This window comes from Coccinella septempunctata, chromosome 2, assembly GCF_907165205.1.
Source record: "Coccinella septempunctata chromosome 2, icCocSept1.1, whole genome shotgun sequence".
NCBI classification, from domain to species: Eukaryota; Metazoa; Arthropoda; class Insecta; order Coleoptera; family Coccinellidae; genus Coccinella; species Coccinella septempunctata.
The window spans coordinates 43,017,548-43,032,706 of NC_058190.1; the positions used below are offsets into that span (position 1 = coordinate 43,017,548).

The window sequence follows — 15,159 nt, forward strand, 5'->3', positions numbered from 1 at the left end:
GTTTCTCATGATAACTGTCAGAACATCATTTTGAATCAGGTAAGTTTCTCTAATTGTTGGAATTTCTCTGATGGCATTTAAATGCCCGCCTAAAAACCATGTTTCTAGATGTTCCTTTGTCTTAGAATCCCTGTAGATTCCAAATTCAAGTTGTTTTTTTCGGCAAATTGTTTGCAAATTTCGGTCATGAATATTCCTATTCCTGAACAAAATAATTGATATTATTCCTCCCTTCTCCCATCAAAATGGAATATCCGCTTCGAATGTATGGTGATTCCCACTAAACAGTGGCGAAGTTACACTCTACGGAGTAGCTGTGATATAACAATTCCAAGGCAGACAAGATATTACTCCTATACAGCAGCATGGGTCAGTGTTTTCTTTGCTGACTGCGGTAATTCTAATTAAATTAAAAATATAGTTTATAGTTGTGATGTGTCAATGACAATCAGATATGGCTTCATATTACCCATTGATTATATCAGTGTCATTTTTTGTTCTGATTCTAAAGGATTATGTTAACGCAGGTAAGCCAGAAATATGTTCAGTTTTTGATATATTCATCTGTAATGGAACTTTTCATTGATGCGATCAAAGTTCGAGAGTAATTAGAGTAAAATCGATCTTGGAATTCACCGAATACTTCCATATATTGAGGTTCCTATCTTGGATACTTTTAGATTCTTCTTGAATAATACAACGCACTTTCAGTTCAAAATATTATTCTTCCAACAGATAAATATGAATCAATTATAGTAATCGTTTTGATCCTCACTTATCTGATGCCCTTCATGGTTAGAAACGAATCGATTAGAGTCTTTAATATTTTCTCTGAATTTGTTATCGAAGTTTTGAATATTTTGGGAAATGCATAAACCAGTTCGAAAAGAGTGAAGTTGCTTTATTTTTAAACTTTCAGATCTCCATTTTCTGGAGGTGGTTCTTTGTGTAGCCTTAGTCAATGTTTCAAATACTGAGCCCAAAAGTTCTTACATTATTGTAGCATTGGCTAATGTGTTTCATTTTTATACCTTGTTTTATTAGTCTGAGCTTTCAGTCTTGAGTTAGATCCAAACTTCTGATGAAATCCACATCATTCGTAAAGTGTTTGAACTTCTATTTTCGAAAATTGATTGAGCAAATATATGCGGTGAAAGTGGTGACGTTGTGTTGATACATATTCTGAGTTTTCATCTTCAGTGATTTCGAGAATATTGATTTCATTCGCCTTACACATTTCGTGTAAGATGAGTAGGTACTTCACTTTTCCTACGGAAATTACACAAGATAGCACGCCATTATGAGTCAAGAAACTAAATTAGGTACATGATTTTCGTTAGGATTAGACATTTAACATGTGAAGTTTACTTTCACCCACCTGAAGATGCTATTGCAGCGAAACACACGTAGTGGGTAAATCACGTAATTCATTGTCTTGTTTAATTATGGATTGTCATCAAGTATCCGCTGATTATAATTTAATGGTCCATTGAAATGATTTTGAGTTTTTTAAGAAAGTTTTAGACCGATGAGGTTTGGTGGTGCTTTTTCTTCAGAAAAGTTAGGATTTTTTGATTTGTCAATCGGAATTAATCTGTCTTGATTCTTCTTCGGGTGCTGAAAGTTTCAGTCATGTTAAATAGTTCCTATACTCGATCAGAATGTTCCAAAGTTGTTTGATGAAAATTGATACAAAATCCGAAAACTGATAGTTACCTATTGCATTTTATACATATTGGATATCACCGTGATATATTCCTAGTTCTATTTCTTCCAGATCCACCATGTAGGACACCAAATAACGATATAGGAGAATGCATAATCATTAAAGAATGTAGCGCATTATACGCCATTCTGCAGAAGAGGCCTCTGACATCAGCCGATGCCAATTTTCTCAGGCAATCGCAATGCGGATTTGTCGGAGTTGTTCCTAAAGTCTGTTGTCCCCCTACAACCTCACCCTTACCAACTCTACCAACCCCTACCCCGAAGCCATTCACAAGTCTACCTGTAAATACAGAAAAATCCAATGGTAAGAGCACATCTTGTTGCAGCAGCTGCAGCAGTATGTTGTGGTAAGAGTAAATGTGGAGTACATGTGTTTTAATGAAAAATGAAGGAATTTTCATCAATTATCCAACTAATAACATATCCTACTGATTGAAGAATTTCAATCTAAACAATAAAGAAGAAGATATCATGGTAGACTATCATTCTTTCAAATTAATAAGTGGAATAGGTACCTACATGGATCATTATTGAAAACATGAGAAAAGTTTCCATTTTTGACTCAGAAAGGGTGCATATTTGACCACATGTTCATTCACCAACTATTAAAGTTTAGCCCTCGAAGACTAGGAATAATCTTTAGGATAATCTGTATTAATACATACATATGTATGTTCAGGTTAGGTACTTGATAAGCATGTGTTTTTAAGCACAATCATGGGCTTTACAGGGAACGTGGACAGCGACTGCTACAAAATTTTTATTTGATCAAAAGATTCTATTTGATTAATAATCCAATCAAATAACCCAGTCATAGTTGTTTGAACATTAAGGAGCTTTAATGGGCAGTGGTCTTTTATTGTTATCGATTGCCGATTTTTCAGGAGAATAGCTTTTGTTTATAAATAGTTGTGAATTTTTGTGAATTTGATTTAATTATGAGTAGGAATTTGATCTACAGAGGATACCCCAACGTCCAATTTGCTCCCCGATAAGTTAACTTGTGGGCAAGATACCAATAACAGGATTTATGGCGGTGAAAAAGCGGAACTAGATGAATTTCCTTGGATGGCCTTGATAGAATATGAAAAGCGTGAGTAAAATCATATGAAGTTGCTGTGAATATCGGAGAAGGATGTAAAAATGTTGTTATTCCACTATTTTAGACTACGGAAATCTTCTAATCGATTATTAGGTTTGCCTGTCTGTCAAGAGATTGGAATTTCACGAGTGCCCCAAAATTAATGCAATTATATTTGGTCACAGGTTATCCAGAAAAAATTAAGCGACGGTTTAACAATTTTCAAGGAATTTAAATCCTACACTAATGTTTAGTGGTTCCAAAGTCTCTGTCTTAAGAGGATCCATCACCAAAATAGCAAAATAGGCATCACTATCAGATTTCGCGTGTCATAAATCTCCTGTGTATCAAATTTAGTAATTTTTTAAGACTTGTGACAAAATTTTCTTCTTCGGTAGTGAATTTTCTGTTTATTTTGGTAGCAGAAATTTCATAATTATATATATTATATAGATATTCTTGATCTCGAAACGCCATAAATGAAAACAATAGTTTCTTCCGTGAAGAATATAATGAATCGTTTATATCAATTAAATTTTTCAGCTAACCGTCAAAGAGGATTTTATTGTGGGGGCGTTTTAATTAGTAAGCGATACGTTTTAACCGCTTCCCATTGTCTCAAAGGCAAGGATCTACCCAAAACGTGGAAATTGTGAGTAGTATCATAATTATGTATATTTATTAGTTATCGTGATTAACATATTCGCAGTAATTTTCCATTTACAATTCATCAAATCATCCTCACTTAAAGTTTTTTGTTCATATACGGTTTTCATGGATCACATTACAATTGTAAGTGTTAAAAAGATCTGTTGAAAAAATTTTCAGTGTTAAATATACAGGTTGATTCTGAAACAAGTGAGACGTTGAACGGCCTCATATCGTAAAATTCGTAAAATATTCAGAAACGCTCAAGTGAATCATTTTACCAAACCTGCTACATTCTTCAGACATTGCCCCTTCTAATTACTGGTTGGTCCGACGTATGCAGAACGATTTGGCAGTTACTGGCTTACTTCTTCCGCAGAAATCGAACAATTGGCTTCCTTTCGTTATGAATCAGTCTGTATGAGACTTATTCTCGAAAAATAACGCATCTGAATATCCATCATATTCCTAACAATCTCAATTGGGAAATAATTAAGAAATAAAACTCAGCTCAGTGATAAGCTACACATAATATTCATTGTGGTCAACTAAGTATGGTTGAGTTAAGTCATTTCTTCAACTTGCAAAAGTCTAAACTTCCGTTTATACGGGAAATTCGGAATAGTTTCTCAGGAAATCTTTCGGCTGACTATAATTAGAGGTTGCCCATTATATTATGTGGTACTTCATTTTATAAAGCAATGGATTTTTAATCCCCAAAAATAATGTACCAGAACATTGGAAATCGTGTTAAAAGTACATTCTCTTATTTTTTGACATGTGTAGAATTTGTAGCGATTTCTAATGACAAAAAAGCTTCCATCCATAAACTGATTGATGTTTTTTTAGAGTGAGTGTTCGCTTGGGAGAATATAACACAGAAACAGACAGGGATTGCATCAACAATGGTTTCACTACTGAATGTAGTGACCCTACTGTAAATGTTCCTGTTGAAGAAAGAATTGCTCATGAGAAGTACGATCCGTACGATATGAACCAGTTCCATGATATTGCACTGTTGAGGCTTATAAAAGACGTTAAATTCACCAGTAAGTACAGACCAGACGAGCAAAATACTAATTTGTAACAATTCTTTGAGGAATCGTTGATTGATCGGTATTATTATCTTGGAACTTCAGCCACCAATCTCACCCGTCCTGTGCAACATTTTTAGTTCCACCCCTACTGTTAGTACGATACCCTGCTGGTGTGGATACCCGGAGGGCGCAGAAAGCACTTCGGGGTGGCTGCCTTTCCTTAATTTTCCCTAACTTTCCAGTGTACACCCCTACTGTTAGTACGATACTCTGCTGGTGTGAATACCCGTGGGGTGAATCGTCGTAGGTCTGTGCCGTCAAACCCTAACCATGCTGAGTTCCGACACCATTGTCTGTTAAGTGTGAGTCTTAGGTTCTGAGATCGGATCTCCTTTTTCATAACGTCCGTTTCACTCCGTAAATTCACCACTTTATATTGTTACTTGTATCTGATTCCGAGCAAAAACTTTGAAAGTAAGTCTTTACTTACTGTTTCTGTTCAATCCATTATATTGCACTTTTCGAAGGATGTTGTAATAGTACCTTCTTGTGTTTCCTTTTACGAGTCGACAAGCAATATTCGTGTACTTTGATTTTGACTTTCACTGGTTGTCGCTAACACGCCAGACACCGCTGAACTTTGTCATTGACTCGAAGCTACCAGGGAAGGTTTGCTATTTTCCCTTAAAAATAGTCCAGTATATTTCATTCAAATTGCAATTCGAATCTCCATAGATGAAGTAAACCTGATTTTGATGATGCGTTTTTTTTCAGATTATATCAAACCGATTTGTTTACCACTAGCAGAAGAGGAAAGATCAAAGACGTATAATGGCAACAGACTCACCGTGGCAGGATGGGGTAAAACTGAGAATAGTTCTGAGAGTAGTATAAAATTGAAACTTCAGGTATGTTGTATTGACACGACAAGACATCTGTTTCATTTACAGTGCCCGAGACTTCTCATATTCCTCACTAGGTACATTAATAATGCCCTAATGCCCAACCGATAACTGTTATTAATTAGTTAAAGGTATTTCTCAAAAATCAAATGATATTACTTATCTATTTATCTCCATGCTCTTCACAAAAAACATCGCTATCAAATAGTGGTTGAAGGGTCTCTGATATGTGAAAGGCGATTAAAGAGCTGTTAAAGAAGATAAAAGCGATGGTGAATACTTTGAATGGCCTGTTCATTGATTTTGTTCTAAAAAATACAATTTTCATCGGCATGCAAGATGCCGATCAATGACCACCACTTCAACCACTTCAAAAAGAAATAATATAGTATATATATATTGAGTTTGTATTTTTTTTTTTTTTTTTTTGATCTGTACAAATGTTGAATTTTCAAACAATCAATCTCCAAATATTGTGCAATCTCACATTTCATTATTATAAATTTACCTGGCTGTAGGACTAATACTGTCGATGGCCATTTGGCCTTTTGGTCAATAAATTGCGTTTGTTATTATTATTTTTTTAAAAAACGGATCGATCGTATTTGTCCTTCCAATAGTTATTGGTGTTTCACTAAAAGTTATGGTTTATTAGTATATGTCTTAATTAATCCATTTACTGAATTTAGGTACCTGTGCAGCCTCCAGAAACTTGCAATTCGATATATAGCGCTGCCAGAGTGACCCTTGGTGAGAGTCAGCTATGTGCCGGTGGAGAAAAAGGTAAAGATTCCTGCCGTGGTGACAGCGGTGGTCCTTTAATGACCATTTCGACTGACAAGGATGGGGAGGTCAATTGGTACGCCGCTGGTGTCGTTTCGTTTGGACCTTCACCATGTGGGATGGAAGGATGGCCTGGTGTTTATACAAGAGTGTCCAAATATGTTACATGGATAGTTGGTAAACTTAAGCCGTAGTTAATAAAAAACCCAATTCTTAAATGTGTGTTTATTGTTTGTGATTTCAAGATCACTACTGTTAACCTTGTTTGTCAATTTCCTTGAAAATCTCCCAAAAATATGATTTATGAAATGGTATCCTTATTTCTACTTGATTATGATCACAGTGAGTTAATTGTGTATTTAATATCGAACCCCATTATTTTCTATGATGAACTATCGAATTCGATAAAAAAAATTCAAAAAATTCTTACTCTACATTTTGAGATATACAGACTTCGTGCCACACTAAGAATCTTTTGGGAAAATTTGGTTTTGTCATCTCGGACATTTCAGTATGTGAAATGTAATTTTAATAAATGCAGTTAAACTTTGATAATAAATATCTCAAAACAATTAAAAATTATGATATTGTGCAAAGGTCCAAGTTTTCTTCACGTTTTTTCATGTAGGTATAATTGTTTCATTAACAATGAGTTACATTAACAATGAGTTACATATCCGATTTTCCATCGAACAAAACCCTGGGTATCGATTTTTTTGTTGATAGTACCAGAACTATTACAATCACAACAATTTTAGGTTTTTTGCAAAAAAAAACTTTCACACCCTGTATCTCGTAAACAAGGAACATTTGTAGAAGAAAGAAGAAGTTGGTAAAAGTGTAGAATCTCAGATATTCACATTGTATAAGGACATCCTTGTACATTTATAATAAACAAATACAGGGTGAGTCTTTGACTCGTACAAATATTTTAACAGTGGATTCTTGAGGTCAAAAGAAGAAGATTCGGCACTGATGAAAAGATATAAAATTTTCATAATGTGCTATGCCCCCCCCTGGAGAAACAAAGTTCCTTTCACAATAACAAGCTTAATCTATGACCTACCCATCTGTGGATCTGTGGAATGCAGACTTGCATTTAGCCAAAGCCAATATTTCGAATATCACAGATATATTTTATTTTCGAACATCCAATTACTCGAAAACGGCTGATTATACGAGAAAATATGAAGTATACTTTTGTTTACAAACGTTCCAATATTCATTAGATAGCGTCCAACTTAGTTTCAAGAGTTGGGTTCTTTGAATTTTTGGTATATTTATGGTACGTAATGTTCATAATGAGAAAACTGGAACACGTGGGTGATATCTTGTGTTCGGAAAAGATTCATCCAATAAATGAAACACTATATTCAGAAATTCATTTCATTCGATGAAACCGTTTGTGAGATAGAACTGAAAATAACTTTCTTTTATGGTTTTTAAACCGGGACGATTCGAAAAAAAATGGTAAAGGAAATATCTAAGTGTTTGTTTTTACCTCAAGAATCTACTGTTGAAATATTTGTAAGAGTCAAAGATTCGCCCTGTATATTTAGAAAATAGTCAAATTCGAGATTCCGAATCTGTGGAATAATTCACTCCTTCGAAAGCTGATTCCACAGCGTGGGATTTTTCATGCCAATAACAGGATTTTTAATTTGAAATGTCTTATAATTGTTTTTGTTTTTCATGTATGTACCTAGTTCATTGATATGTGGTTACAATCTATGATTATTGTTGATTTATCTCCTCCAACCAAGATATATCGTAAGTGAGGAGAAATGTGATCAGAGAGGAACGACATCTTTTAGAAAAAACCAAGGAAATCCTCTGACATAAGAATCAGAAGGTTTAAAGAGAATCTAATATAATCCCGCTACTCGCACCATGCTTCCTGGGTAAATCTAGGAAGCATTAGATGATTCCTTTATTGTAGGTTTGTGGGCATATGCAGGGTCATCTCTATACGGTTTTAGCGGTTTTGACTACCTACGACAGATGGTGGATGTTTATTGAAATTCTTCAATTTTGGGTAGGTATTTGGTATATTAAAACACGCAGAAAGTCAAGGATTGGCAAGGTTGGCAAGCAGACAAGGGCATGTATGGCCTCCTAATAGCTCTTGCAGACATGATTTATTGCTTCCCAGATTGGGCCAGTTGCTTGCTCACCTTTTCTGAATTTTGGACAGAACATATTCACTGAAACTTTTGTGTTAAAGAGGTGTGACTATGTCCTATCGAACCCAATATGCTTTATCTATTTTTCCCCAAGTTGGGGTGAAATATATCAGTTCAGACCACTCAAACTCTTATGACTTCACTTTAGGACATATGAAATCGAATATGTACTTTGGCAAATAAAGTACTTTTCCATTCTTAGTGGAATGTTGAAGGATCTGTTGGTAAAATTCATTGGAAGTTGATATTGATTCAGTATTTCTTGCCATAACAAATTAATTTTTGCATCAAAGCAACTCCCACAAATTAACTGAAATTAGAAAATGTGTTTTGAACTTCTCTTCCGGTGCAACAAGATTCTTCCAGCGGACTTTGGAAAAATAATCAAAGATGCTTCGGACAATCTAAAATTGGCCTTCTTCGAATTCCAAAATGTTGTATGATAACAACTATAATTCTTATCTTTTATTCATTGCTTTCTCCCACTTTTCACATAGGTTGGAGATTATCTATGTGCATACTGCTAATTTGTTATGTTTCCCAAGTTCGCAGAGGCTAATAAGCATAGGGTTTCTGTATAGTCGAGAATAACATTTCAAGGCAGTCGAGATGCTTTGAGTATACTGGGAGCACGCATAGTTTCCCAGCTTATCTTCATTACCCGAATGAAGTTTACCAAACTGTTTACCGTTGACAATGAAATTGATAAGTTTGTTGTTACTTCTTACTATTTTCCATTTCTATGGGGTAAAGACTGGTAAGTACTTTGATAGAACAGAGTGAAGTAGTGATAACGATTTGTACGTTTCTAGTTTTCAAACTTCAGTCATCATTTTCAGAAATGATTGTTATTATATTGAAAGAGAATATATAATATATTATATATGTGAAAGTATTCATTAAATTTTAATATATATGTATAGGTATAAGCAAATATTTTTCATCTGATCTTTTTGAAAAATTATTATCAAATGTATTTTTTGATGGATCAATGTTCACAAATAATTCACACTCAAATTTTTCGGAAATCGACGAAAATAGAGCTATACATAGATGCCAATAGTTCCATTATGAAAACCTACATTCAAGTACTGTGTGTGGAAACTTTTTCAGGAAGAAAATATATATACATTTAGAGTAGGTAGAGAGAGGATATAATCAGTAATGTGCATAAAATGAAGAATTTATTTAAAAAAATATTAAAACTTCATTTGTCGTCAAAATCCATAAAAATATCAAATGAACACATTCGACATATAATAAGAGTAGTTATGAATTCAACTGAATTGACCAGTTCTGATAGCTCTGGTTAACTAACCAGAAAACTGAAATTAAAAATAATATAATGAGATCTAAGTATCTATCTGTTTACATGATAATATAAAGCAGGATTTTCAGAATATTCGATATGTAATGCAATATTATTAGAATTTCCCATAACATATTATTAACACGCCTTCAATACTACCTGGACAGGAGAATTATTTTTCAGTTTCACCTTCTACGACTCAATTTCAATTATTTTCTGAATAATTGACTGTTCCAAGTTCAAACTGTTGAAGGAAAATAGAATTTTCCAATATTCAGGTTTTTCCTTGAAAACAATAATATTCCTTAAGCAGTCCCAAGAAGAGTAATAGGTAGGTACAGATAAAAGTTCCACCTAAATTAGTCTTCATAATAACTATTTGAGGATTTGAGCTCATATATTTTTTTCTTGGTAGTCTTCATGCACTGTCTCTTTGAAATTATGGTAATCCATAAAATGATTACCAATTTGTCTAGGTAAATTTGACTTTTCAAAGTCTCACCCTGTATATCACGATACATTTTACCTATTCAAATTTGAAGGGTTGCGAATAGGGATGTGATGATGGTTTTTATATCTGAGCAATTTTTCAGAAACTTGATTTTCACTTAGTAGGGATCTCTGTTTCCATTTCAATGTGACACGCTTTATACTCTCATCACTCATGAGTAATGTATTACTGATATCAAATATTGCCTCTTTGTAATCTATGACATTTTTGCAGGAAAAATGCATATTTGATTAAACATTTTTATTTGAGCTTTAGCTGAAATTTATGTCCTAATTGAGTTCTCAGGAATTCAATTTCTGGAATTGATATACATACTTTATTGCTCCTTTGGTTTGAGGAATTACGCCAAAACCGCGAATTTTACCGTAAGAAAATTGTGCAAGCTTAATGCACAATCTTGATTGTTCATACAATTTAAACGAATTTTCCGCTTTATTTCAGCATAAACAAGAACTTTTAACAAAACGAGATCTTCAAACCTTATTATTCGAAAAATAACATTGACGAATTCGTTTGGCTACTTAAAAGAAGCCAATACAATGCAACCTTAATATAACGAACCTCAATATAACGATTTCCTCGATTTGACGAATCTTTTCCTAATCCCCTTGAATTGTCCATAACAGTCAATGTAAAATATACCTTTACATTACGAAAATTGTTTAAGAACAACCTCGTTATAACGAATTTTCAACTATCAAGTAAAAGTGTAAATACCTCTAATTAACGAATTTTGTCAACTCAAAACCTCTATATAACGTTCTCTCCAATATGACCTTAAGTATGTAATTCAGTCGCGATAGGTTTCGACACGTTTTTTTCGTAAAACAGTCAAAGTTTTTTGATGGCAAGTAAGGTAAACAGAACTGGTCGTCTAGTTGCAATGGCTGAGAAACAGAAACGTAAAAGATGTTCTTTATCAGTTGTAGAATAGCGAAACATCATTAATTATATTGACAATAATCCTAAGATGGAAAAATTAGACATAGCTAATAAATTCGGGATTCCCCCAAGCACATTGACTACAGTTTTAAATAGAAAATATGTAGATACATAGATTTGATAAAAATGAGAATTCATTTATAAGTAGAAGTTGTTTGCTAAAACAAGATGAGGTTGAGGTGAATAATAATACTACAGTGGAACCTCGATATAACGAATTTTAGACCAATTTCACCTCAATATAACAAACCTCTGTTTAACGAATTACTTGATATAACGAATTTTTCCTTGTTACCTTTTTGTTATATCGAGGTTCCACTGTATTTGAATCACAAATGGAGCTTGTGTTGGGAATAATTCAGTCGATACCGTCATAAATCACATTAATCAATCAGTTTTTCGATAGATCATCTCAATAGGAAAGATGAAAAATTTGCGGTTCAACTAATTAATCCTAATAAAGTATTATATGTTAATAGCTACAATCACGATTAAACATATACAGTGAATCACAATGATGACAAGAATGAAAAGTATGATGATAGCTTTAATGCGAAAATTTCAATAATCAAGACGAACGCATTGAAAAGAATTAGTTTGAGGTATTACTAAGTCAATTAATAATTCATCTTGTATTTCATCTACCAGTAGCGGATTCTGAGTAATGCTCTGTGAATCATGTGTATTCAGATGAAAGATTTGTGCAATATCTTACAATAACATTCAAAAACTAGTTGAAATGCATAAAAATTAGGCGAAAAGACTTGGGAGAAACTGCAAATAGATCATGAACTGATTTTTTCGGAGTTTTCTCCAAATGACAGGTTGCGAATATACATTTCCATTTCAATAATGAGTAGGTATATGGCCACTTGGTGGTGAAAAATAATAAATTGTGGACAGAAAGGCATGAAAAATAAATGACAAATTTGATACTTAAGCTATATATTTGCATAAGACGGTGAAGAGCAAAGAGAAGAGAACATTGCTCGTAGAAATTATAAACAAAACAGAGAAAAGCTCAACAAGCTGTGTGGAGCTCATCAGGCCTTCGTGGATCATATATGAAAGGGGTTACGGACTCATTTGTATCATCTGATAGGGAAAACAGGATTAATACAAAATTTGCTTTCAAACTCGAAAAAGGACATTCAAATTCTTCCAATTAAGGCAACTGCGATGTTACAATCATTTATATAGAAAACTTTTTTCCACAATCTGTAATGTTATATCTGTACAAAAGTGCTCCAGTCTTTCTTGAATCCATAAGAAACCGCCTTCATATTATTATTTTTCTACAGATAAAAATGACACCTGTAGAACACATGATGAACGACCTGGAGAATGTATTATTATCAAGAATTGTCCATCACTCTACGCTCTATTGAGAGTGAGGCCAATTCCAGTTGAAAACACAAACCTATTAAAACGATCTCATTGTGGCTTTCAAGGAGAGATTCCCAAAGTTTGTTGTCCTATGGACACTCTTACGATGAGGAGCCAAACTGAAAAATCTATTCCAGGTAAAATGAAAATATCTTTTGATGACACAAAAGTAGTTGGAAATGTGCATTATATTTAGAATATATGTATCTTTCTCCTTTGATGGACATCAAACTATATTTTTGGATTTTCAATTTTTCAGATGATGACGCCCTTCCACCATTGCAAGATGCCTTGTTACCCAGTACGAGTGTTTGTGGTGTAGATTTTGGAAGAAAAATCATTGGTGGAACTGTAGCCGAGTTGGATGAATTCCCTTGGATGGCCTTAATTATTTATGAACTACGTATGTGCCTTGGTTTTTAAATTTCTCTTCCAAAAAATAATTTTTTCTACTCTCGTGTCGTGAGTTTTTACTTACTTTCCCTCACTCATTCCAGATTCGAAACTGTCACATTACCAGACTTGTTCTGACAGGTGATCTTCTTCGTACAAAAATAATATTGCTAACTCAAGTGGAAGTATCTTTCCCCCGTGCAGGAAAGTATTACTTTCCGCATTTGTTAGGAAAATGACTAAACTTTTTTAAAATTTTCCAAATTTATTCATTTGTTTTGTTTGTTTCATTTGTTGGCGTTTAACACGTCAGTTCTGAGCTTTTATTTCGTAATTTCAGCTAGTGGACAGCAGGATTTTGGATGCGGAGGTGTTCTCATCAATGAAAGATATGTTCTCACAGCTGCTCATTGTTTGAAGGGAAAGAGTTTGCCAAAGTTCTGGAGATTGTGAGTTCTAAATACTTTTCAGTTATATCGAAAAATGAACTAAAGAATCAAGAACAAATAATAATTATATATAATGAATATAATCGAAAGTGAACGATGGTACAAACAAAAAATAGTTCTCACAAACCGCTTCTTTCAAAAAATCTAGAAGATATAGAAAAAAATTATCCACCCTTAATCGTTTGCTTTGTAACTATAGTATGCATAGGTATAGTTCAGGTTGTGTTCAGGAAAAATATAGCCGAAGATATCATACTTTTTGGTTCCGAGACTGTACCTCCAGAACAATCAGTTGTGTTTTTTAATGAACTCTTTTGATATTCCAGAAAATCTGTTCGACTTGGTGAATACAACAAGGATTCAGATGAAGATTGCGTTAACAATGGTTTCACAAAAACGTGTTTGAAGACTCCGCCGATAAACGTTACAGTCGAGGAGAGGATTGCCCATGAGAAGTATGATCCATATGATGACGATCAGAAATACGACATAGCTCTGCTGCGCTTAAGCCAAAAAGTTAAATACACAGGTAACACAGTACACCCGAATAAAACAAATTTAGCTATTATTCCTGACCAATGGATACTGATGTATATTTGAAATTCATCCGTCAATCGATACGTCAAACAACCACCGCATTGTCCGCAGTCTTCTGATACCAATGCGTTTGAAAGAGACTTTAGAATTTCACACTTTTATCATAGCTTTGAGTTAATACTCAAGGATACTGATTTAGTTCGAGTTTCCATCTTTGCTTTCATAGACTTTCATTTTGGGGATCATTTAATGTATTAGCTGGCTGAGGATTTTTGATGTAGGTTTATGACGCCTGACCATTTGCGTCCAAAGGTACTATTTTGGAGTCAGATAATAAAACATGGCAAGCAATGTTATGGCCAATCGTTTTGGAGGCTTCACTTCTCCATTCAAAAAATTGATTTTCTGATATGTTAACCAGAATATGTACTTTTACAGATTATATCAAACCAATATGTTTACCATTGCTCGCAGAGGAAAGACGAAGAACTTACAGTGGACTAAATCTGACAGTCGCAGGGTGGGGGCAGACTGAAAACAGATCATCCAGTAGCATTAAATTAAAATTGTTGGTAAGAAAACTAAAGTAGAAGTAAGGTGATCAACACATTAAATCACTGGCGGTGTATTTCAGGTTCCCGTTATGTCGAATTCAGATTGCAAGACTCTTTACAGTGAGGCAAACAAAGAAGTGACCGAAAAACAAATGTGTGCTGGTGGACAGCTGAACAAGGATTCTTGCAGGGGCGATAGTGGAGGACCATTGATGTGCATAAGTGTGGACGAAAATGGCGATGCTAACTGGTATCTAGCAGGAATTGTGTCTTATGGTCCAGTGCCTTGTGGAATTAAGGATTGGCCAGGGGTTTATACGAGAGTCTCTAAGTATATGGGGTGGATACTACGACATATGAAGCCATAAAGTTAATGAAATATAGATATTATTTAATATATTGTTTTTTTCGTTTATCCGATTAAAAGATTCAAGTAAAGACTGAGCCTGCACTGAGGATTCATGTTGCATTCATCTTTCTTCACCTTCCCAGTCTCCAAGCATGACCTAATTCTGATGGAGAAAGACCATGAGTTTTTCTTCTTCCTACCATATGATTTCCCTTTACCAAAAGTAAAACCCTGGTCGAAGAGAGTAAGCATAGACTTAGGACTTAGCATGGATCTTTGCGCCCAGTATAAATGAAATTCCTGGTTCCTGCCTTATTCCAGCTCCTGCAGGAACACAGAGGCATAGAGGCCTGTCCCAGGTCGATAG

At 34.3% G+C, this 15,159-nt stretch overlaps 1 protein-coding gene across 1 annotated transcript; it reads left to right on the forward strand.

The window, feature by feature from the left end:
* Positions 1-267: 267 nt before the first annotated feature.
* LOC123307168 (transmembrane protease serine 9-like) lies at positions 268-14,901 on the forward strand. The gene is made up of 14 exons (XM_044889385.1): positions 268-527; positions 1,778-2,032; positions 2,690-2,821; positions 3,353-3,461; positions 4,307-4,506; positions 5,269-5,402; positions 6,086-6,369; positions 11,014-11,084; positions 12,426-12,647; positions 12,770-12,913; positions 13,244-13,352; positions 13,679-13,881; positions 14,328-14,461; positions 14,524-14,901. The coding sequence occupies exons 1-14, from the start codon at positions 455-457 to the stop codon at positions 14,809-14,811; spliced, it is 2,358 nt and encodes a 785-aa protein (XP_044745320.1). The 5' UTR covers positions 268-454; the 3' UTR covers positions 14,812-14,901.
* Positions 14,902-15,159: the final 258 nt, after the last annotated feature.